At 44.0% G+C, this 22,580-nt stretch overlaps 1 protein-coding gene across 1 annotated transcript; it reads left to right on the top strand.

Moving 5' to 3' along the window:
* The first annotated feature begins 230 nt into the window (after window positions 1-230).
* On the top strand, window positions 231-22,491 carry LOC145861759 (uncharacterized). The gene is made up of 4 exons (XM_082965163.1): window positions 231-734; window positions 17,828-17,934; window positions 18,860-18,944; window positions 21,638-22,491. Exons 2-4 carry the CDS (start codon window positions 17,841-17,843, stop codon window positions 21,915-21,917), a joined length of 459 nt encoding a protein of 152 aa, XP_082821289.1. The 5' UTR covers window positions 231-734; window positions 17,828-17,840; the 3' UTR covers window positions 21,918-22,491.
* The last annotated feature ends 89 nt before the right edge of the window (window positions 22,492-22,580 follow it).

Raw genomic sequence — 22,580 nt, 5'->3', positions numbered from 1 at the left:
ATGTGATACTCACACACAGCCACACCCTCTGTGTGGGATGCCATTGAGAAATCCTGGGTATTTGAGACAGGTAGGCAGACTGGAGTGGAGGTGTGGCTAGCTAGTCAGTTACCCTGAGATTGTAGGTGTGTCGTTTTCATTAACGCCTAGGGCCAGACAAGCAGACCTGAAAAACCAGCTGCTCTGGATTACACTTAGCAGCATTACCAGCCTACACACACACATACTCCACATAGAAGTAACACAAACCATCTGACATTCTGTTGTTTTTTTCTTCCTCCCGGTGGATAGCGTGTAGTTTCTGTGGTTTCTGCGTCTCGTGGGATTTTGTGATTTATTTTCTTCTTCTTCGACCGCCATTGTATCCCACTCTGTATCCCACTCTCCCAATCTCCTCCCCCAGCTACAACGGTCTCTGAGTGGACTATGCTCCCCCTCGGCTGAGGGAGTGGGTGCCAGGCGCTGCTTTTGAGGCTCCTGGAAGAATGGTCTGGGACAGAACTTGACAGACAGCGGAGACAGTTAGTTGAGCAATCTGAAAAGAGGAAAAGTAGTGACAAAGGGAACTGTCTCTCACTTTCTTTCCCATATACTATATCTCTACCAGTCTCTGCTGTATCTGTGAGTGAGTTGGTCACAATACTGGCTCTCAGACAAGCTAATCTGGGAGTGGGATAGAACCGGCTAGCCGAGAGGGGAGGATCCCAGACGACGTGACGACCACCAGGCAGCAGGTGAGTCTCAGGTGGAACACCAACGCCGGTCTATCTTTCTTTAAGAGAGCACTAACTACTTTTCTTTTTTTTACCATTAACAATTATTTCCATAGCCTTGAATTTATAAAATGTGTTAATTTTCTTATATATGAAGACTGATTCATCTCTGTATTGTTCAAAAAGTACATCCTTGACTTGTCATTCTACTTTCCAGCTACTAAAGAAAATGTAATCTAGCCTTTGTTTTTGTGGATGCTCTTCAACTCATACTTCCCTTATGTATAAGTGGTTTGTTAAACTCAATATGTGTCTACTATCCGATAAACAGTGTTAGATAGTACTAGATAAATGTCTTGTTTGTGGCACAGTTCATCGTTGGCAGTCTCCTTTATGTGAAATACTGTAAATGTATTTCTGTCCCATCTGTCTTTTGAAAGGCTGCTAACAATGCATTCTGAACTGAATGAAGTCATTGTGCAGATACACCCTTTTCACAACACAAATGAAGACATGCTCAAGTGTTTTTTTGTTGTTGTCCAGTTTCAGAGTATATGTATCACATGTAAAAATAGTCAATTGTTTATCTATACTGTGTATCTATACTGTATATCTATACTGTGTATCTATACTGTATATCTATACTGTGTATCTATACTGTGTATCTATACTGTATATCTATACTGTGTATCTATACTGTATATCTATACTGTATATCTATACTGTGTATCTATACTGTGTATCTATACTGTATATCTATACTGTGTATCTATACTGTATATCTATACTGTATATCTATACTGTGTATCTATACTGCCAGAAATCCCTGTTGATACATTTAATACATTTTACCATTACAAATATTAATATGTTACATAATGACATTTTGGATTTGGATTCAATACATTCTCGTCACTTCTAGAATGAGTGATCGCTTTGCCTCTCAGGAAAGGCTTGTGTGCCCAGGGACTAGATGGAGCCCTTTCAAGGACCCAGACATTTGGGTCTGAAAAGTGGGCTATATGTGAACGGTGAACTGCTTTGGAAACAATAATCAAACCTGCAGTGGAAAACTAGGAGTCAACAAACGTTTCTGTAGTTTTAGCGTGTGCCGAAGAGCCCGAACATCGTTGATGTTATAGCTGCATGACATTATATGAAGAGCGACTAGCTGCACCTGTGCCATATTACAGGCTCAGAGCTCACTGTCTTTGACTGACTGGTTCAATATTGACTCAGACCTGCATTTGATTAAGGGTTAGGTTGCTCAGCTCCTTGTACTGTGTAGAGAATGTCTGACCAGTTAACAACGCTAGGCCTTTCTGTTGTTGAGGAAACTAAATTGTCTGTTGGAAGTAAATTGTTTGAAAAGAACAATACAACCATATTTGTTTGCTGAGGGAAGTGGAGAGGATATTAGCTTTGTGGAACAGAATACACTACACACATGTGGCTTGAGGGGTCAGAGAGGGGTTAGAGAGGGGTCAGAGGGGTTAGAGAAGGGTTAGAAATGGGTTAGAGAAGGGTCAGAGAGGGGTTAGAAATGGGTTAGAGGGGGGTCAGAGAGGGGTTAGAGATGGGTCAGAGAGGGGTCAGAGCGGGGTCAGAATGGGTTAGATGGGGTCAGAAGGGATCAGAGAGGAGTCAGAGAGGGGTAACATAGGGGTCAGAGAGGGGTCAGCAAGGGGTTAGAGATGAGTCAGAGAGGGGTCAGAGAGGGATTAGAGACGGGTCAGAGAGGGGTTAGAGATGGGTCAGAGAGGGGTCGGAGAGGGGTTAGAGATGGGTCAGAGAGGGGTTGGAGAGGGGTTGGAGATGGGTCAGAGAGGGGTTAGAGATGGGTCAGAGAGGGGTTGGAGATGGGTTAGAGATGGGTCAGAGAGGGGTCGGAGAGGGGTTAGAGATGGGTCAGAGAGGGGTTGGAGAGGGGTTAGAGATGGGTCAGAGAGGGGTTGGAGAGGGGTTAGAGATGGGTCAGAGAGGGGTCAGAGATGGGTCAGAGAGGGGTTGGAGACGGGTCAGAGAGGGGTTGGAGAGGGGTTGGAGAGGGGTTAGAGATGGGTCAGAGAGGGGTTGGAGAGGGGTTAGAGATGGGTCAGAGAGGGGTTGGAGAGGGGTTAGAGATGGGTCAGAGAGGGGTCGGAGAGGGGTTAGAGATGGGTCAGAGAGGGGTTGGAGAGGGGTTGGAGAGGGGTTAGAGATGGGTCAGAGAGGGGTTGGAGAGGGGTTAGAGATGGGTCAGAGAGGGGTTAGAGATGGGTCAGAGTGGGGTTGGAGAGGGGTTAGAGATGGGTCAGAGAGGGGTTGGAGAGGGGTTAGAGATGGGTCAGAGAGGGGTTGGAGAGGGGTTAGAGATGGGTCAGAGTGGGGTTGGAGAGGGGTTAGAGATGGGTCAGAGAGGGGTTGGAGAGGGGTTAGAGATGGGTCAGAGAGGGGTTGGAGAGGGGTTAGAGATGGGTCAGAGTGGGGTTGGAGAGGGGTTAGAGATGGGTCAGAGAGGGGTTGGAGAGTGGTTAGAGATGGGTCAGAGAGGGGTTGGAGAGGGGTTAGAGATGGGTCAGAGAGGGGTTGGAGAGGGGTCATAAGGGGTCAGAGGGTGGTTAGAGAGGGGTCAGAGAGGGGTCACAGTGGAGTTGGAGAGGGGTCAGAGAGGGGTCAGAGAGGGTTAGAGAGGGGTTAGATGGAGAAAGAGGAAGAACAGCAAATAAAACAAAAGGTACAGTTGAAGTCAGAGTTTATAGTCAGCTTTATGTTCAGTAGACTATTGGTTGTTGAATAAATGCAGATGATTGGTAGGGCATTGTTGTATCGGCCTACTTCCTTTCCTGAGCTAATTGTGTAATGTACCACTGAAACAGAAAATCTTTCAATTTTGATGTCATATGGTCGCTTATTGATCTCCAAACGTCCAGAGAACATCTCTACAACGTCCATGACTAATCTATACGATCGTTAGTTATTAATGGCTGTCACCTCAGTAAATAGCCAAGCTGATGAATATGTAATTAGTAATCGCCCTGCTTCGCCCATGATTTAATGTTGAGTCACCAACAGAGATCTAGTTGTGTAATACTTGCTGCAGACTAGAGCAGACAGATAAAGAATGGTGAAATTGGAATTGGAAGCGTTAGTTGAGGTCCATTATTCTCTATTTTGACTGCCTGAAAATAAGACTAATTGACTATTGCTTGAGATATTGTTTCAAACAGTTGAGAGTCAAATTGTTGTAATTTTGTTTAAACCTCTTGCACGTGCTCGGTCGAAACCTTGAACAATGTGTCAATGGAGGGAACCCCCTTTGGAGCACTTCATAGTCTTAGTACAAAGCACATCCTCATCCGTTTTGATTATACCAACTAAACGTCTTCCAATATATTAGCTAATTCCAGCTGTACATCCCAAACACTGAGAAAGGTCACATCTCTGTCTCCACCGTCAGTTGGATTTCATGGGAAAGCCATGTGTGGGGGTCGTAAACAGCATCTCACCTAGTATCCTCATTGACCAGCTCAAAAGTGGATCTTATCCAATAGGAAGTGGCCCTGGAAGTGGAATCCAGCTGGCTGACCTGTGGGTGAACCTGGCAGTGGGTGTTGCCTGGCAAAAAGTACCCGGAAGCCAGCTTTTTAAATCTTGTTGGTTTTAGTTAGTGTTGTGGTTGGTAAGGCAGGTCCAGGATCAGATCAATATAGGTAGCTTGCTTATTAGGATATGGTATGCGCTGTCACAGAGGTAGTGAGGATAGTGGTGGGCATTGGACTCTGTTAACCTGAGAGGTTCTAAATAAATCTCAGATACTGGCTGAGACAGCAATACTGACTTGATTCTGTCATAACCATGGGCAACACAGAAAATGGCTGAGAGACACAATCCATGCTTTGTTATTGTTTATCTGGCTGCTGTTAATGCTAACCCCTGACCACTAAGTTGGCATGAAATGACAACAATATAGAGAATGGTTGACCAAGGAGGTTCCGCACTGATCCTTAGACTAACTTTTCTATTATGTTATTGAGTTTTGATTTGAACAAGGGTGTATTACCAAGAATGAAAGATCTTGAGACGGAGTAGGATCTGGCATCATAGAACCGTTGTTCTTCCTTTCTTCCCAACTGTAAATATCTATGTAATTAGGGCTAACATGATGACGCGATAATATTCATTTCTGATCGTTTTACAGTCAAAGTCTACATAGTGACTGACTTTATAAAGACTTCAGATCTGTGTGTTAAATCTAACATGATCTCCCGAGCTAGAGAACAGACTGCATGGAGGCCATGGTCTGAAAAAATGGGGGCAATACACGACTGGCTTGTGTTTTAGGAAATGTGCTGTGTACTTTTCCCTCAGATTAGTGCCTATCTAAACTCAGCAAAAAAATAAACGTCCCTTTTTCAGGACCCTGTCTTTCAAAGACAATTCGTAAAAATGAAAATAACTTCACAGATCTTCATTGTAAAGGGTTTAAACACTGTTTCCCATGCTTGTTCAATGAACCATAAACAATTAATGAACATGCACCTGTGGAACGGTCGTTAAGACACTAACAGCTTATAGACAGTAGGCAATTAAGGCCACAGTTATGAAAACTTAGGACACTAAAGAGGCCTTTCTATTGACTCTGAAAAACACCAAAAGAAAGAGGCTCATGGTCCCTGCTCATCTGCATGAATGTGCCTTAGGCATGCTGCAAGGAGGCATGAGGACTGCAGATGTGGCCAGGGCAATAAATTGCAATGTCTGTACTGTGAGACGCCTAAGACAGCGCTACAGGGAGACAGGACGGACAGCTGATCATCCTCGCAGTGGCAGACCACTTGTAACAACACCTGCACAGGATCGGTACATCCGAACATCACACCTGCGGGACAGGTACAGGATGGCAACAACAACTGCCCGAGTTACACCAGGAACGAACAATTCCTCCATCGGTGCTCAGACTGTCCGCAATAGGCTGAGAGAGGCTGGACTGAGGGCTTGTAGGCCTGTTGTAAGGCAGGCCCTCACCAGACATCATCGGCAACAACGTCGCCTATAGGCACAAACCCACCGTCGCTGGACCAGATAGGACTGGCAAAAAGTGCTCCTAACTGAGGATTTGCGGTTTTGTCTCACCAGGGGTGATGGCCGGATTCGTGTTTATCGTCGAAGGAATGAGCGTTACGCCGAGGCCTGTACTCTGGAACGGGATCAATTTGGAGGTGGAGGGTCCGTCATGGTCTGGGGCGGTGTGTCACAGTGTCATCGGACTGAGCTTGATGTCATTGCAGGCAATCTCAACACTGTGCGTTACAGGGAAGACATCCTCCTCCCTCATGTGGTACCCTTCCTGCAGGCTCATCCTGACATGACCCTCCAGCATGACAATGCCACCAGCCATACTGCTCGTTCTGTGCGTGATTTCCTGCAAGACAGGAATGTCAGTGTTCTGCCATGGCCAGCGAAGAGCCCGGATCTCAATCCCATTGAGCACGTGTGGGACCTGTTGGATCGGAGGGTGAGGGCTAGGGCCATTCCCCACAGAAATGTCCGGGAACTTGCAGGTGCCTTGGTGGAATTGTGGGGTAACATCTCACAGCAAGAACGGCAAATCTGGTGCAGTCCATGAGGAGGAGATGCACTATAGTACTTAATGCAACTGGTGGCCACACCAGATACTGACTGTTACTTTTGATTTTGACCCCCCCTTTGTTCAGGGACACATTATTCCATTTCTGTTAGTCACATGTCTGTGGAACTTGTTCAGTTTATTTCTTAGTTGTTGAACCTTGTTATGTTCATACAAATATTTACACATGTTAAGTTTGATGAAAATAAACGCAGTTGACAGTAAAAGGACGTTTCTTTTTTTGCTGAGTTTATAATACTGCAAATTTAATAAAATATCTAACGGATGCCACCCTTTACTTTTCTCAACAATAAAATCCGAAAATGTGAAATGTTGTACTAGTAGAGCATGTCTTCCAGGAAAGAGATACACAACTTCCTCTCGGATTATGGATGAACTATGCCCCTTTCAGGCTAAAATATCTTGATTAGGTCACCACTCTTAGAAAAAAGGGTTCCGAAAGGGTTCTCCTATTGGGACAGCTGAAGAAACCTTTCAGGTTCTAGAGATTTTTATAGGTGCTGAACTAAGGTTGAAAATGAATTTTAACAAGGTTTACTTTTTTTATTACCATTTTAATTCCTCCCCTCATTTGAAAAAAAGTAAGCTGTTAAACATTTAATAACATTTTTATGGCCTTAGGTGGTGATTGACTTTATCAACCAATGGATGGCTTATTATAACTGGCCAATTGATTGGATGATGAATTTATATACTGTACTTTATTGGCTGTTACTATTTTGGGAGGGAGTTGCTATGAGGTTGTTGTACTGATAATTGTGGAGCAGAGACACAGTGTCTGCATGTACATTGACTTCCAACATGTTGATCACTTTGGACAGAAGTTTGGATTTATGGAAAACAGATGTGGGGCCTCCCGGGTTCTGCCCTGCTCAGTTCCTTGCATTAGGAGAGGAGGTAGCTATCTACGCCCCCAGCGTGGAAAATATTCTTGCTGTTATGAAATTGTGTTTTGCATGTTTTGTGGTGGTGAAGCCATTTGAATGTAATCAGTTAGGAATGGGGCAGACTTTTTTTCTCTGTCTGTCTGTCTGTCTGTCTGTCTGTCTGTCTGTCTGTCTGTCTGTCTGTCTGTCTGTCTGTCTGTCTGTCTGTCTGTCTGTCTGTCTGTCTGTCTGTCTGTCTGTCTGTCTGTCTGTCTGTCTGTCTGTCTGTCGTGTGTGTGTGTGTGTGTGTGTGTGTGTGTGTGTGTGTGTGTGTGTGTGTGTGTGTGTGTGTGTGTGTGTGTGTGTGTGTGTGTGTGTGTGTGTGTGTGTGTGTGTCTGTGTGTGTGTCAAATCAAATCAAATGTTATTGGTCACATACACATATTTAGCAGATGTTATTGCTGGTGTAGCAAAATGCTTGTGTTCCTAGCTCCAACAGTGCAGTAGTATCTAACAATTCACAACAATACACACAAATCTATAAGTAAAATAATGGAATTACGGTCATAAAAGGAAATCAGTCAATTTAAATAAATTCATTAGGCCCTAATATATGGATTTCACATAACTGGGAATACAGATATGCGTCTATTGGTCACAGATACCTTAAAAAAAAAGGTAGGGGTGTGGATCAGAAAACCAGTCAGTATCCAGTGTGACGACCATTTTCCTCATGCAGCGCGACGCATCTCCTTTGCTTAGAGTTGATCAGGCTGTTGATTGTGGCCTGTGGAATTTTGTCCCTCTCCTCTTCAATGGCTGTGTGAAGTTTCTGGATATTGGCGGGAACTGGAAGACGCTGTCGTACACGTTGATCCAGAATACCCAAACATGCTCAATGATCTGGTTAGTTTACAGACCATGGAAGAACTGGGACATATTCAGCTTCCAGGAATTGTGTGCAGATCCTTATGGCATGAAGCTGTGCATTATCATGCTGAAACATGAGGTGATGGCGGCGCATGAATGGCACGACAATGGCGTCAGGATCTCGTCAAGGTATCTCTGTACATTCAAATTGCCATAGCTAAAATGCAATTGTGTTTGTTGTCCGTAGCTTATGCCTGCCCATACCATAACCCCACCGCCACCACGGGGCACTCTGTTCACAATGTTGACATCAGCAAACCGCTCACCTACACGACGCCATACACGCTGTCTGCCATCTGCCCGGTACAGTTGAAATCTGTGAAGAGCACACTTCTCCAGCATGCCAGTGGCCCACTGAAGTTGGTTACGATGCTGAACTGCAGTCAGGTCAAGACCTTGGTGTGGACAACAAGCAGGCAGATGAACTTCCCTGAGACGGTTTCTGACTGTTTGTGCTGAAATTCTTCGGTTGTGTAAACCCACAGTTACATCAGATGGCTGGGTGGCTGGTCTCAGACCATGCCGCAGGTGAAGAAGCCGGATGTGGAGTGGTCTGTGGTTGTGAGGCCGGTTGGGCGTACTGCTAAATTCTCTAAAACAACATTGGAGGCAGCTTATGGTCGAGAAATTAACATTAAATTCTCTGGCAACAGCTCTGGTGGACATTCCTGCAATCAGGATGCTAATTGCACACTCCCTTAAAACCTGATACTTCTGTGACATTGTGTTGTGTGACAAAACTTCACATTTTAGAGTTGCCTTTTATTGTCCCCAGCACAAGCTGCACCTGTGTAATGATCACGCTGTTTAATCAGCTTCTTGATATGCCACACCTGTCAGGTGGATGGATTATCTTGGCAAAGGAGAAATGCTCACTAACAGGGATGTAAACAAATTTGTGGCCAAAATTTGAAAGAAATAAGCTGTTTGTGCATAATGAACATATTTTATTTCAGCTCATGAAACATGGGACCAACACTTTATATGTTGTGTTTAGATTTTTGTTCATTATACATAGGGCAGCAACCACTCTTAAAGTGACCAGTGTTCCATTATTAAAGTGACCATTGTTGCATGAATGTACATATGGCAGCAGCCTCTAAGATGCATGGTAGAGTAACCGTGTGGTATCTGGCTAGTGACAGTGACTAAGTTTGGGGCAGGGTACTGGGTGGAGGCCAGTTAGTGATGACTATTTAACAGTCTGATGGCCTTGAGATAGAAGCTGTTTTTCAGTCTCTCAGTCCCAGCTTTGATGCACCTGTACTGACTTCACCTTCTGGATGATAGCGTGGTGAACAGGCAGTGACTCGGGTGGCTGAGGTCCTTGATGATCTTCCTGTGATGTCAGGTGCTGTAGATGTCCTGGAGGGAAGGCAGTGTACCCCCGATGATGCGTTGGGCTGACCGCACCGCCCTCTGGAGAGCCCTGCGGTTGCGGATGGTGCAGTTGCCATACCAGGTGGTGATACAGCCAGACAGGATGCTCTCAATTGTGCATCTCTAGAAGTTTGTGAGGATCATAAGGGCCCTGCCACATTTATTCAGCCTCCTGAGGTTGAAGAGGCACTGTTGCGCCTTCTTCACCACACTTTCTGTGTGGGTGGACCATTTCAGATTGTCAGTGATGTGCACGCTGAGGAACTTGAAGCTTTTCACCTTCTCGACTGCAGCCCTGTCAATTTGGATGGGGACGTGCTCCGTCTGCTGTCTCCTGAAGTCCACGATCAGCTCCTTCGTTTTGTTGACGTTGAAGGAGAGGTTATTTTCCTGGCACCACTCCACCAGGGTCCTCACTTCCTCCTTGTAGGCTGTTTCGTCGATTTGGAGGTGAGGGCCCCTGGTGGAATGGTGCCAGGAAAATAACCTCTCCCTTAACGTGTGTGCAAGCTTCCGTGTGTGTGTGCGAGAGAGTGTGCGGGTGTAGTACTAGCTGCATGTAATGGTACAAAAGCTGCTCTTCCGTGTTCCAGGGTTTTCAGCTTTTTATAGCCGATGCAAATGTTGTTATCTTTTGAAGCACCCCGTTCAGATTGAATTATATTGTATTGAACTCTTAGTAGCCGCCACACAATAACCCAGAAGCCAGGTTACTGGAGGAAGCTGTTACCCAAAACACACTTACTGTTTGATTAGTTCACTTTTAAGTTCACATTTAAGAAGTGTTAGCTTAACTTAGGGTGTTGTAATTTCATCCAAGTCATTTTTAGTTTTGGTATTTAGCTGGCAAGCATTTTTGGAGCGTTGAAAATACACAAAAACTTCCAAAAAAAGTAAGCTATACCTTTGAGCACTAGGAGTAAGTCAGTGGTCTACTAATATTCTAAGAAAGGGGGAGATGCTAAACCTATTAGCATTAGCCGTAACGCCAGTGAGAATACTAACCGTTTATTTTCAATAGACCACGCAGTGCATTCTGGGTCAAGGAGAGCACTCCTTTAAGGAGTCAATTGGGCGCTAGTTCAACCACCCAACTTAAGCATGATATGTTTACTATTAACTTGTTCTCCCTAATATTGTATACAGTGCCTTCTGAAAGTATTCACACCCCTTGACTTTTTCCACATTTTGTTATGTTACAGACTGAATTTTAAATGGATCAAATTTAGATTTGGCCTACACACCCCATAATGCCAAAATACCTCATAATGTCAAAGTGGAATTATTTTTCTCAAAATCTTTACAAATTAATTAAAAATGAAAAGCTGAAATGTCTTGAGTCAATGAGTATTTAACCCCTTTGTTATGGCAAGCCTAAATAAGTTGATGAGTAAAAATGTGGCTAACAAATCACATAAAAGGTTGCATGGACTCACTATTTGTGCAATAATAGTGTTTAACATTCTTTTTTAATGGCTACCTAATCTCTGTACCCCATACATACAGCAGACATTACATATCCCTTTGAGCATGGTGAAGTTATTAATTACACTTTGGGTGGTGCATCAATACACCAAGTCACTACAAAGATACAGGCATCCTTACTAACTCAGTTGCCGAAGAGGAAGGAAACTTCTCAGGGATTTCATCATGAGGCCAATGGTGACTTTAAAACAGTTACAGAATTGAATGGTTGTGATAGGAGAAAACTGAGGATGGATCAACAACATTGTAGTTACTCCACAATACTAACCTAATTGACAGAGTGAAAAGAAAGAATCCTGTACAGAATACAAATGTTCCAAAACATGCATCCTGTTTGCAACAAGGCACTAAAGTAATGCCTAAAAAAATGTGGCAAGCAATTCACTTTTTGTCCTGAATACAAAGTGTTATGTTTGGGCCAAATCCAATATAACACATTACTGAGTACCAATGTCCATATTTTCAAACATAGTGGTGGCTGCATCATGTTATGGGTATGCATGTAATTGTTAAGGACTGAGGAGCTTCTCAGGATAAAAAAGAAACGGAATGGAGCTAAGCACAGGCAAAATTGTAGAGTAAATCCTGGATCAGTCTGATTTCCACCAGACTCTGACTAATGTCAATTGAATGACTCTGACTCAAGTGAAGTTTCATTTCATTCCTATGACTGAATAGCCTCCATGCTAAGATTTCAAAATGCCTGTGCAGCAGGTACATCGTTAATATGACAGACTTCATTAGCAATCATCTTACAATATCCTAGGTAATAAAATCAACATATAGCCACTTTGTAGGACATGTTTTTACCTTTTTAATGGGCCAAACTGTAGTCCTACTACCAATGATTCTTATTTCCAAGGTCTATACAGCAAATGCTCTATGCAAATATACAGCAACGACCAGCAAAATAAACACAACAGAAACCTGAAAACACCATCCAACCTGGAACTGAGTGAGTAATGTTTAGTCTAAAGCTAAACTCAGCAACAACAAAAAAACGTCCCTTTTTCAGGACCCTGTCTTTCAAAGATAACTCGTACAAATCAAAATAACTTCACAGATCTTCATTGTAAAGGGTTTAAACACTGTTTCCCATGCTTGTTCAATAAACCATAAACAATTAATGAACATGCACCTGTGGAACGGTCGTTAGGACACTAACAGCTTACAGACGGTAGGCAATTAAGGCCACAGTTATGAAAACTTAGGACGCTAAAGAGGCCTTTCTACTGACTCTTTAAAACACCAAAAGAAAGAGGCCAGGGTTCCTGCTCATCTGTGTGAATGTGCCTTAGGAATGCTGCAAGGAGGCATGAGGACTGCAGATGTGGCCAGGGCAATAAATTGCAATGTCCGTACTGTGAGACGCCTAAGACAGAGCTACAGGGAGACAGGACGGACAGCTGATCGTCCTCACAGTGGCAGACCACTTGTAACAACACCTGCACAGGATCGGTACATCTGAACATCACACCTGCGGGAAAGGTACAGGATGGCAACAACAACTGTCCGAGTTACACCAGGAATGCACAATCCCTCCATCAGTGCTCAGACTGTCTGCAATAGGCTGAGAGAGGCTGGACTGAGGGCTTGTAGGCTTGTTGTAAGGCAGGTCCTCACCAGACATCACTGGCAACAAACCCATCGTCGCTGACCAGATAGGACTGGCAAAAAGTGCTCTTCACTGACGAGTCGCGGTTTTGTCTCACCAGGGGTGATGGTCGGATTCGTGTTTATCGTCGAAGGAATGAGCGTTACGCCGAGGCCTGTACTCTGGAGCGGGATCGATTTGGAGGTGGAGGGTCCATCATGGTCTGGGGCGGTGTGTCACAGCATCATCGGACTGAGCTTGTTGTCATTGCAGGCAATCTCAACGCTGTGCGTTACAGGGAAGACATCCTCCTCCCTCATGTGGTACCCTCCTGCAGGCTCATCCTGACATGACCCTCCAGCATGACAATGCCACCAGCCATACTGCTCGTTCTGTGCGTGATTTCTTGCAAGACAGGAATGTCAGTGTTCTGCCATGGCCAGCGAAGAGCCCGGATCTCAATCCTATTGAGCACGTATGGGACCTGTTGGATCAGAGGGTGAGGGCTAGGGCCATTCCCCACAGAAATGTCCGGAACTTGCAGGTGCCCTGGTGGAAGAGTGGGGTAACATCTCACAGCAAGAACTGGCAAATCTGGTGCAGTCCATGAGGAGGAGATGCACTGCAGTACTTAATGCAGCTGGTGGCCACACCAGATACTGACTGTTACTTTTGATTTTGACCCCCCTTTTGTTCAGGGACACATTATTCCATTTCTGTTAGTCACATGTCTTGTTCAGTTTATGTCTCAGTTGTTGAATCTTGCTATGTTCATACAAATATTTACACATGTTAAGTTTGCGGAAAATAAACGCAATTAACAGTGAGAGGATGTTTCTTTTTTTTTGTTGCTGAGTTTACTTTTAAAGCCAAGAAGAAAAATAAATAAAAATGATATATTTTATTTTATAAGGACTGAATGCTAAGTTAAGGCTACCAAGCTTGCTATAGGACAGAACAGATCCGGCTGCAACTTCAATTAGTACTGAGGTGTGAAGTGAGAGACGTCAAAGCCATTGAGGCCAACTATGGCAGGAGAGTTTCACAGCCTCCCCCACCCAAATGCAGAGGCCTTTGAAGCCCCTTCCCTCTGTGCAGAGGTCATTACAATACAGTACCCCCTGGAGTCATCTCTATTTTGAACTGATATGCAGCCAGGCCACTTCAATTGTAAATTACCTCATTAGGAAACAATATTGTTGCTTTGATCACATCAGAAGATATCCTCCTTGCAATCTCCAAAAATACAACAGCCACAGGACAACTTTGTTTGGACGTCGTAAAGGACCATTCGCCGAAACTGAAGCGATATAGCTAGCTAACGACTTCCTTTTCTACGTGGAAAAAAACAGTGGACAGAGACTTGCTAGCTATGTTAGCTAGCTAACTGGGATTTTCTATAAGGAATCTGCCTCCTGAAAAAAGCTTCTCCCAAGTGGGTGTGACACCTACTCCCGTTGCCTGCTGCACTGCTGCTTGGATTCCACCTTGCGATCCGTTCACTGTCTGCCCTGGCCTGTCTCCCCCTGTCTGGTACAGGAAACCCTGCCACACTCCCCCCTCTCTCCCGAGCTTTCGCTCGCCTCCAGCACATACGCACTGTTGGGGCGAGTGACTCTTTGAACTTACAATGGCTAGCCCCAAGTTGTTATTTACCTCATGACTCCTGCATGCTTTGGTGACTATGAACTTGCTTGTTTACCCGACCATGGGACAGACTATATTTGTTCCCACACTCAGGACTCTGACTCTCTATTGGTTACACGGACTCTTGGCCTCCCATCCTATTCTAACCACCTCTCGCTGGCTTTGTATTCATGTTACCTGGTGAAATTGCTGTACAATATGATCTTGTTGCCATTTGATGCACATTCAAATGTCATAGAAAATCAACACTGCAGAGCTCTCCCTGTCCTCTGCCGTGCCCTGATTGTATTACTGCTGATGATATCTGGAAATGTGCACGTACATACTGGCCCATCTACTGTTGCTAGTCCCAATTCTGACTTGTGCTCTGATTTCTGCTTCACTGAGTTCTGCTCTAGTAAAAGCCTGGACTTTCTGCTTGTTACCTAAAATTGATCAATTGAAAGTGTGGGTTCACAGCTCCAATCCAGATGTGTTGGTCATTACTGAGACGTGGTAAGAAAGAGTGTTTTGAACACTGATGTTAACCTTTCTGGTTATAACCTTTTTTGGCAAGACAGATCTTCCAAAGGTGGTGCAGTGGCAATCAAGGAACATCTTCAGTGCTCGGTTGTCTCCACCAAGTCTGTCCCCAAACAATTAGATTTGCTGGTTTTAAGCATTACACTTTCAAATAGCTCTTTGTTGACTGTTCCTGGGTGTTATTGTCCACCAGCAGCACCAGCCTGTACCCTACCTGCCCTAAGCTCTCTCCTGGCCCCTTACACTGAATTTGTCCTGCTAAGTGACCTAAACTGGGACATGCTTAAACCACCTGACCGAGTCCTAAAGCAATGGGACTCCCTACATTTTTCTCAGAGTATTACCAATCCCACAAGGTATGACTCCAAACACCCAGAAAAGGCTACTCTCCTTGATGTTATCCTGACAAATAATCCTGATAGATATCAGTCCGGTGTTTTCTGTAATGACCTTAGTGATCACTGTTTTACAGCCTGTGTTCGTAATGGCTGCTCAGTGAAACGACCTGTCCTGATTTGTCATAGACGCTTGCTAAAAAACTTTAATGAGCAAGGCTTCCTTCATGACCTGGTCTCTGTAAATTGGTATAGAATCAGCTTGATCCCCTCTGTCGAAGATGCTTGGACCTTCTTTTTTGATATTTTCAGTGAAATTGTTAACAAACACACCCCCATAAAGAAAATGACAATTAAAAACAGGTTCAGCCCCTGGTCCGATCGTGATCTGGCAAAGTTACTCCACCTCAAGAATTCCATTTGGCGAAAGGCTTGGCACATGCACACTCAGGCTAACTGGCTCTCGTTCAGGCAAATTTGAAATATGTGCACTCAGGCTATCCGGAAGGCCAAAGGTATTTACTTTAAGGAGAAGTTCTCTCTTTGTGGGTCTAACCCCAAGAAGTTTTGGAAAACGTTTGAAAAGCTGGAAAATAAACCCTCCTCTTCACACTTGCCCATGTTACTTAATGTTGATGATGTGGTTACTGACAAGGAGCACATGGCGGAACTCTTTAATCATCACTTCATTAAGTCAGGATTTCTATTTGACTCAGCAATGCATCCTTGCCCGTCCAACATTTCCTCATCTCCCAGCCCATCTAATGCGACTAGCCCCGATGCTCCTCCCTCTTTTTCTCCTGCCCCACTACAAAGTTTCTCCCTGCAAGCGGTCACTGAGTCTGAGGTGCTTGGAAGACAACCACGGTGCGCCCTTTATTTAAAAGGGGAGATCAAGCTGATCCTAACTGTTATAGGCCAATTTCTATTTTGCCCTGTTTATCAAAAGTGTCGGAAAAACACACTCAATAATCAACTGACTGACTTTCTTGATTTTTATTGACTTGGCCAACGCTTTTGATATGGTAGACCATTCCATTCTTGTGGGCCGGCTAAGGAGTATTAGTGTCTCTGAGGGGTCTTTGGCCTGGTTTGCTAACTACCTCACTCAAAGAGTGCAGTGTATAAAGTCAGAATATCTGCTGTCTCAGCCACTGCCTGTCACCAAGGGAGTACCCCAAGGCTCGATCCTAGGCCCCACGCTCTTCTCAATTTACTTCAAAAACATAGATCAGGCAGAAGGTATTTCTCTCATCCATTTATATACAGATGATACAGTCTTATTCTCAGCTGATCCCTCCCCGGATTTTGTTTTAAACTCTCTACCACAAAGCTTTCTTGGTGTCCAACAAGCTTTCTCTGCCCTTAACCTTGTTCTGAACACCTCCAAAACAAAGCTCATGTGGTTTGATAAGAAGAATGCCCCTCTCCCCACTGGTGTGATTACTACCTCTGAGGATTTAGAGCTTGAGGCAGTCACCTCATACAAGTACTTGGGATTATGGCTAGATGGTACACTGTCCTTCTCTCAGCACATATCAAAGCTACAGATTAAGGTTAAATCTAGTTTCCTCTATCGTAGTCTCTCCTCTTTCACCCCAGCTGCCAAACTAACCCTGATTCAGATGACATCCTACCCATGCTAGATTACGGAGACATAATTTATAGATTGGCAGGTAAAGGTGCTCTCGAGCTGCTAGATGTTCTTTACCATTCGGCCATCAGATTTGCCACCAATGCTCCTTGTAGGACACATCACTGCACTCTATACTCCTCTGTAAACGGGTCATCTCTGTATACTCATCTCTGTGTACTGCTTATTTATAAAAAACCCTCTTAGGCCTCACTCCCCCCTATCTGAGATACCTACTGCAGCCTTCATCCTCCACATACAACACCCATTCTGTCAGTTACATTTTGTTAAAGGTCCCCAAAGCACACACATCCCTGGATTGCTCCTCTTTTCAGTTCGCTGCAGCTCACTACTGGAAGAGCTGCAAAAAAGACTCAAACTAGACAGTTTTATCTCTATTTTTTAATTTAACTAGGCAAGTCAGTTAAGAACAAATTCTTATTTACAATGACAGCCTAGGAACAGTAGGTTAACTGCCTTGTTCAGGGGTAGAATGACAGATTTTTACCTTGTCAGCTCAGAGATTCGATCTAGCAACCTTTTGGTTACAGCCGCAATGCTCTAACCACTAGGCTACCTGCCACCCCAAAATCACAGACACTTACTGACAGTTGTGGCTGCTTTGCGTGATGTATTGTTGTCTCTACCTTCTTGCCCTTTGTGCTGTTGTCTGTGCCCAATAATGTTTGTACCATGTTTTGTGCTGCTATCATGTGATGCTTCTGCCATGTTGTGTTGCTACCATATAGTTGTCATGTTGTGTTGCTACCGTGCTGTGTTGCGATGTGTTGCTGCCATGCTATGTTGATGTCTTAGGTCTCTATTTGTGTAGTGTTGTGGTGTCTCTCTTGTCGTGATGTGTGTTTTGTCCTATATATATATTCTGTTAATCCCAGCCCCCGTCCCCACAGGATGCCTTTAGCATTTTGGTAGCCCGTCATTGTAAACAAGAATTTGTTCTTAACTGGCTTGCCTAGTTAAATAAAGATGAAATAAAAAATAAAATAGAAGAAATCAACATCGTGCTCATTGTGAAGGTTTACTGCAGGTTGTGAATGTGTCATATGACTGCGTGTTTTCTCTCTCTGCACAGGATATTGTTGAAGATGACTTCAACTGTCTCACCTCAGACCAACTTCACTACAGTCGTCTCAAATACCACAACCACCACCAAGTCCAAAGAACAAATACTCACCCAGAGTAAGTGGGAGAGGGTCTCACAGGACGTTGGTGGCACCTTCAATGGGGAGGACAGGCTCATTATAATAGCTGGAGGGGAATCGGTGGAATGCTGTCAAATACATCAAACACATGGTTTGATGCCATTCCATTCGTTCAGTTCTAGCCATTATAATGAGCCGTCCTCCCCTCAATGGCCTCCATTGGGTGTGTGTGTGTGTGTGTGTGTGTGTGTGTGTGACATGTGTACTGTGAGTGCGTGTGTGTGTGAGACGTGCGTACTGTAAGTTAATGTGTGTGTGTGTGTGTGTGTGTGTGTGTGTGTGTGTGTGTGTGTGTGTGTGTGTGTGTGTGTGTGTGTGTGTGTGTGTGTGTGTGTGTGTGTGTGTGTGTGTGTGTGAGTGCGTGTGTGTGTGTGAGACATGTGTACTGTGAGTGCGTGTGTGTGTGTGTGTGTGTGTATGTGTACTGTGTGTGTGTGTGTGTGTGAGACGTGCGTACTGTAAGTTAGTGTGTGTGTGTTTTTTCCACGTCATTTTATTTTGAGTTCAAATTAAAAAAGATTCAGTAGTTAATAATAAACTATTCAGAATATTTTCTCAATTCCACCAAGTGGTTATCGTCAAAACAAAACACTTCCCCTATGGAAGTTCAAATCAATTGGATAGTATGGCCTAAGTTAAGATAAGCATGTGCTGATAAATAACATCCCAGTGCGTCACACCATCTAATCATGATGTACTGTAAGGGACGGGCAACAACGGATACTTAACCCTTTCACTAGAGGATACATCTACAATCCCTCATAACTATGCTACCTATCAACAATGAGAGGCTCAGCACAGTATGCAAGATGGCTGACGAAGAAATATTCATGACAGTGTACTAAATTACCAATCACTCTCACTAATAAATAACATGTTACCTCTCTGCTCATTTCTTCCAGGTTCAGGGGCTATGATTGCTGTCATCGTCATTGGTATAATTATCCTCCTAACTATACTGCTCGTCATCCTGAAGACATACAACAGGTCAGGCTGCATTCCAGATAGATAGGCCGCAATGACATTCTCAGGGTGTTTTCACACTTTTTTGTTCAGCGTCAACATTCCAAATGAACTCAGACCCCTCAAAAAAATAAAATAATAATAAGCAAACTGAACTGAAACTATCTCTGGAGTTGGTCTGAGTTCGGTTCGCTTGAATTTCGCGATCCGGGTCCCTTTTTTAGGGCAATATGAACACAAACCTCCCCAGGTTCGCTTGTCATTATTCCCGCACCACACACTAGACTACTGACATAACCCCTCACACTAGACTACTGACATAACCCCTCACACTAGACTACTGACATAACCCCTCACACTAGACTACTGACATAACCCCTCACACTAGACTACTGCAACACTGTTTCCCCTGCCATAACCCCTCACACTAGACTACTGACATAACCCCTCACACTAGACTACTGACATAACCCCTCACACTAGACTACTGACATAACCCCTCACACTAGACTACTGCAACACTGTTTCCCCTGCCATAACCCCTCACACTAGACTACTGACATAACCCCTCACACTAGACTACTGCCATAACCCCTCACACTAGACTACTGACATAACCCCTCACACTAGACTACTGCCATAACCCCTCAGACTAGACTACTGACATAACCCCTCACACTAGACTACTGACATAACCCCTCAGACTAGACTACTGACATAACCCTTCACACTAGACTACTGACATAACCCCTCACACTAGACTACTGACATAACCCCTCACACTAGACTACTGACATAACCCCTCACACTAGACTACTGACATAACCCCTCAGACTAGACTACTGACATAACCCCTCACACTAGACTACTGCCATAACCCCTCACACTAGACTACTGACATAACCCCTCACACTAGACTACTGACATAACCCCTCAGACTAGACTACTGACATAACCCCTCACACTAGACTACTGCCATAACCCCTCACACTAGACTACTGACATAATCCCTCACACTAGACTACTGACAGAACCCCTCACACTAGACTACTGACATAACCCCTCACACTAGACTACTGACATAACCCCTCACACTAGACTACTGACATAACCCCTCACACTAGACTACTGACATAACCCCTCACACTAGACTACTGACATAACCCCTCACACTAGACTACTGACATAACCCCTCACACTAGACTACTGTAACATCGTTTCCCCTGCCATAACCCCTCACACTAGACTACTGACATAACCCCTCACACTAGACTACTGACATAACCCCTCACACTAGACTACTGACATAACCCCTCACACTAGACTACTGACATAACCCCTCACACTAGACTACTGTAACACTGTTTCCCCTGCCATAACCCCTCACACTAGACTACTGACATAACCCCTCACACTAGACTTCTGCCATAACCCCTCACACTAGACTACTGACATAACCCCTCACACTAGACTACTTACATAACCCCTCACACTATACTAGTGACATAACCCCTCACACTAGACTACTGACATAACCCCTCACACTAGACTACTGACATAACCCCTCACACTAGACTACTGCCATAACCCCTCACACTAGACTACTGACATAACCCCTCACACTAGACTACTGACATAACCCCTCACACTAGACTACTGACATAACCCCTCACACTAGACTACTGACATAACCCCTCACACTAGACTACTGACATAACCCCTCACACTAGACTACTGCGATAACCCCTCACACTAGACTACTGACATAACCCCTCATACTAGACTACTGACATAACCCCTCACACTAGACTACTGCCATAACCCCTCACACTAGACTACTGACATAACCCCTCACACTAGAGTACTGACATAACCCCTCACACTAGAGTACTGACATAACCCCTCACACTAGACTACTGACATAACCCCTCACACTAGACTACTGACATAACCCCTCACACTAGGCTACTGACATAACCCCTCACACTAGACTACTGACATAACCCCTCACACTAGACTACTGACATAACCCCTCACACTAGGCTACTGACATAACCCTTCACACTAGGCTACTGTAACACCGTTTCCCCTGACATAAAACTCCAGCACATGGTGATGTTGATGCTTCTGAATATTTCATGGGTCTCAGAAAATATCTGTGCTATAAGAAATAACATTTTAGCACATTTACTATTGAATTGTATATATTGTCCTATTCCAGATGGTATTGACTGTATATATTGTCCTATTCCAGATGGTATTGACTGTATATATTGTCCTATTCCAGATGGTATTGACTGTATATATGTCCTAATCCAGATGGTATTGACTGTATATGTTGTCCTAATCCAGATGGTATTGACTGTATATATTGTCCTAATCGAGATGGTTTTGACTGTATATGTTGTCCTAATCCAGATGGTATTGACTGTATATATTGTCCTAATGCAGATGGTATTGACTGTATATGTTGTCCTAATGCAGATGTTGCTGACTTTTCCTGATTATTCATTAGAAATGAACTAACATTTAAAATTGCAATTTATAACTACAGTATTTGGGCCTAGAGTTTTTCCTGGTCAGGTGACAAGGTCAGGGAAATCTCAGGGTCCTAAAGTTGACTTTTAGAATAGAATAGAAAAATGTAGGACAATTATTTTTAAGGCATTTGAATTAAAAAAATTGTAACATATTCAAACGTCTTTCCCTTTCACCAGGCGGACACATGCTTCCAGAGTGCTGGGTAAGGGCTCCAAAGGTCCCGCTCGTCAGAAGATGTCTTCCTCTACAGCGCAGGCTAGCATACCCTTGGGAAATCAAGGAGTCAGCTATCTGTCTGGCAGCTTTGCTCTGTCAAGTAATATGTCAGAAAATGGATTCCAGCTACCCCAAGTGGAATTAAGTAGCCTGGACCAAAACAACTTGGAGCAGCTGAGTACGGGGAGCAATTCGACAGTGGTCACCATACATGATACTCCATCACTGGGAAATACATAGCAGGCCTTTCATTTATTGGGCAGGTGACAAGTCAGCATATCATGCTTGAAAACAAATGATGAACAAAGTGGTGCCATAGGGAAGCAATGGACATCTGTGGACACTCCTGTGGACATAAACGACTGCTTTCTTGACTACAGTGTTCAGAACATGGAAGCAATTATCCTGCTGTCTGTGCGTTTATAGCTGTGCTTCCAACAACCATGAGGATAAGCGTTGGAGGAGAGATGTCTACAAGATTCAAGACATGGCTAGTTATTCTATGTGTGTAAAGTTCTATGGGAGGGAGTTGTTGACAGGGGTTTTGAATTGATTCAGATTACTCTGATGTGAGTGTGTTTTGTAACAATAATGTTGTTATGGTTGTCACCATACAGGCGAAAACCATCAGAATGTTTCTGTGAGAAGTCAATAATAGTTTGAACCCAGTGGAGCTCTAGATAGCAGAAAATTATGAAAATAGGAAGTCCTAACTAGTTTGACACCAAAGAATTTTGCACTTTACACCTACCCTCTCCTGTGATTGTTTGGTTTGTTCTTTCATTGAAAATAAATGTTGATATTTCAGCTTGAACATGATTAAATCTGCATTTCATTATTTAGCGGACAGTTGTATAGAACAACTTGGTGAGTTGGTGACATTTTTCACTTCATATTTACTTT

The sequence above is a fragment of the Salmo salar genome, chromosome 01, assembly GCF_965601325.2.
Source record: "Salmo salar chromosome 01, fSalSal1, whole genome shotgun sequence".
Classification (NCBI taxonomy): Eukaryota; Metazoa; Chordata; class Actinopteri; order Salmoniformes; family Salmonidae; genus Salmo; species Salmo salar.
This window is presented reverse-complemented; position numbering and strand designations above follow the sequence as displayed.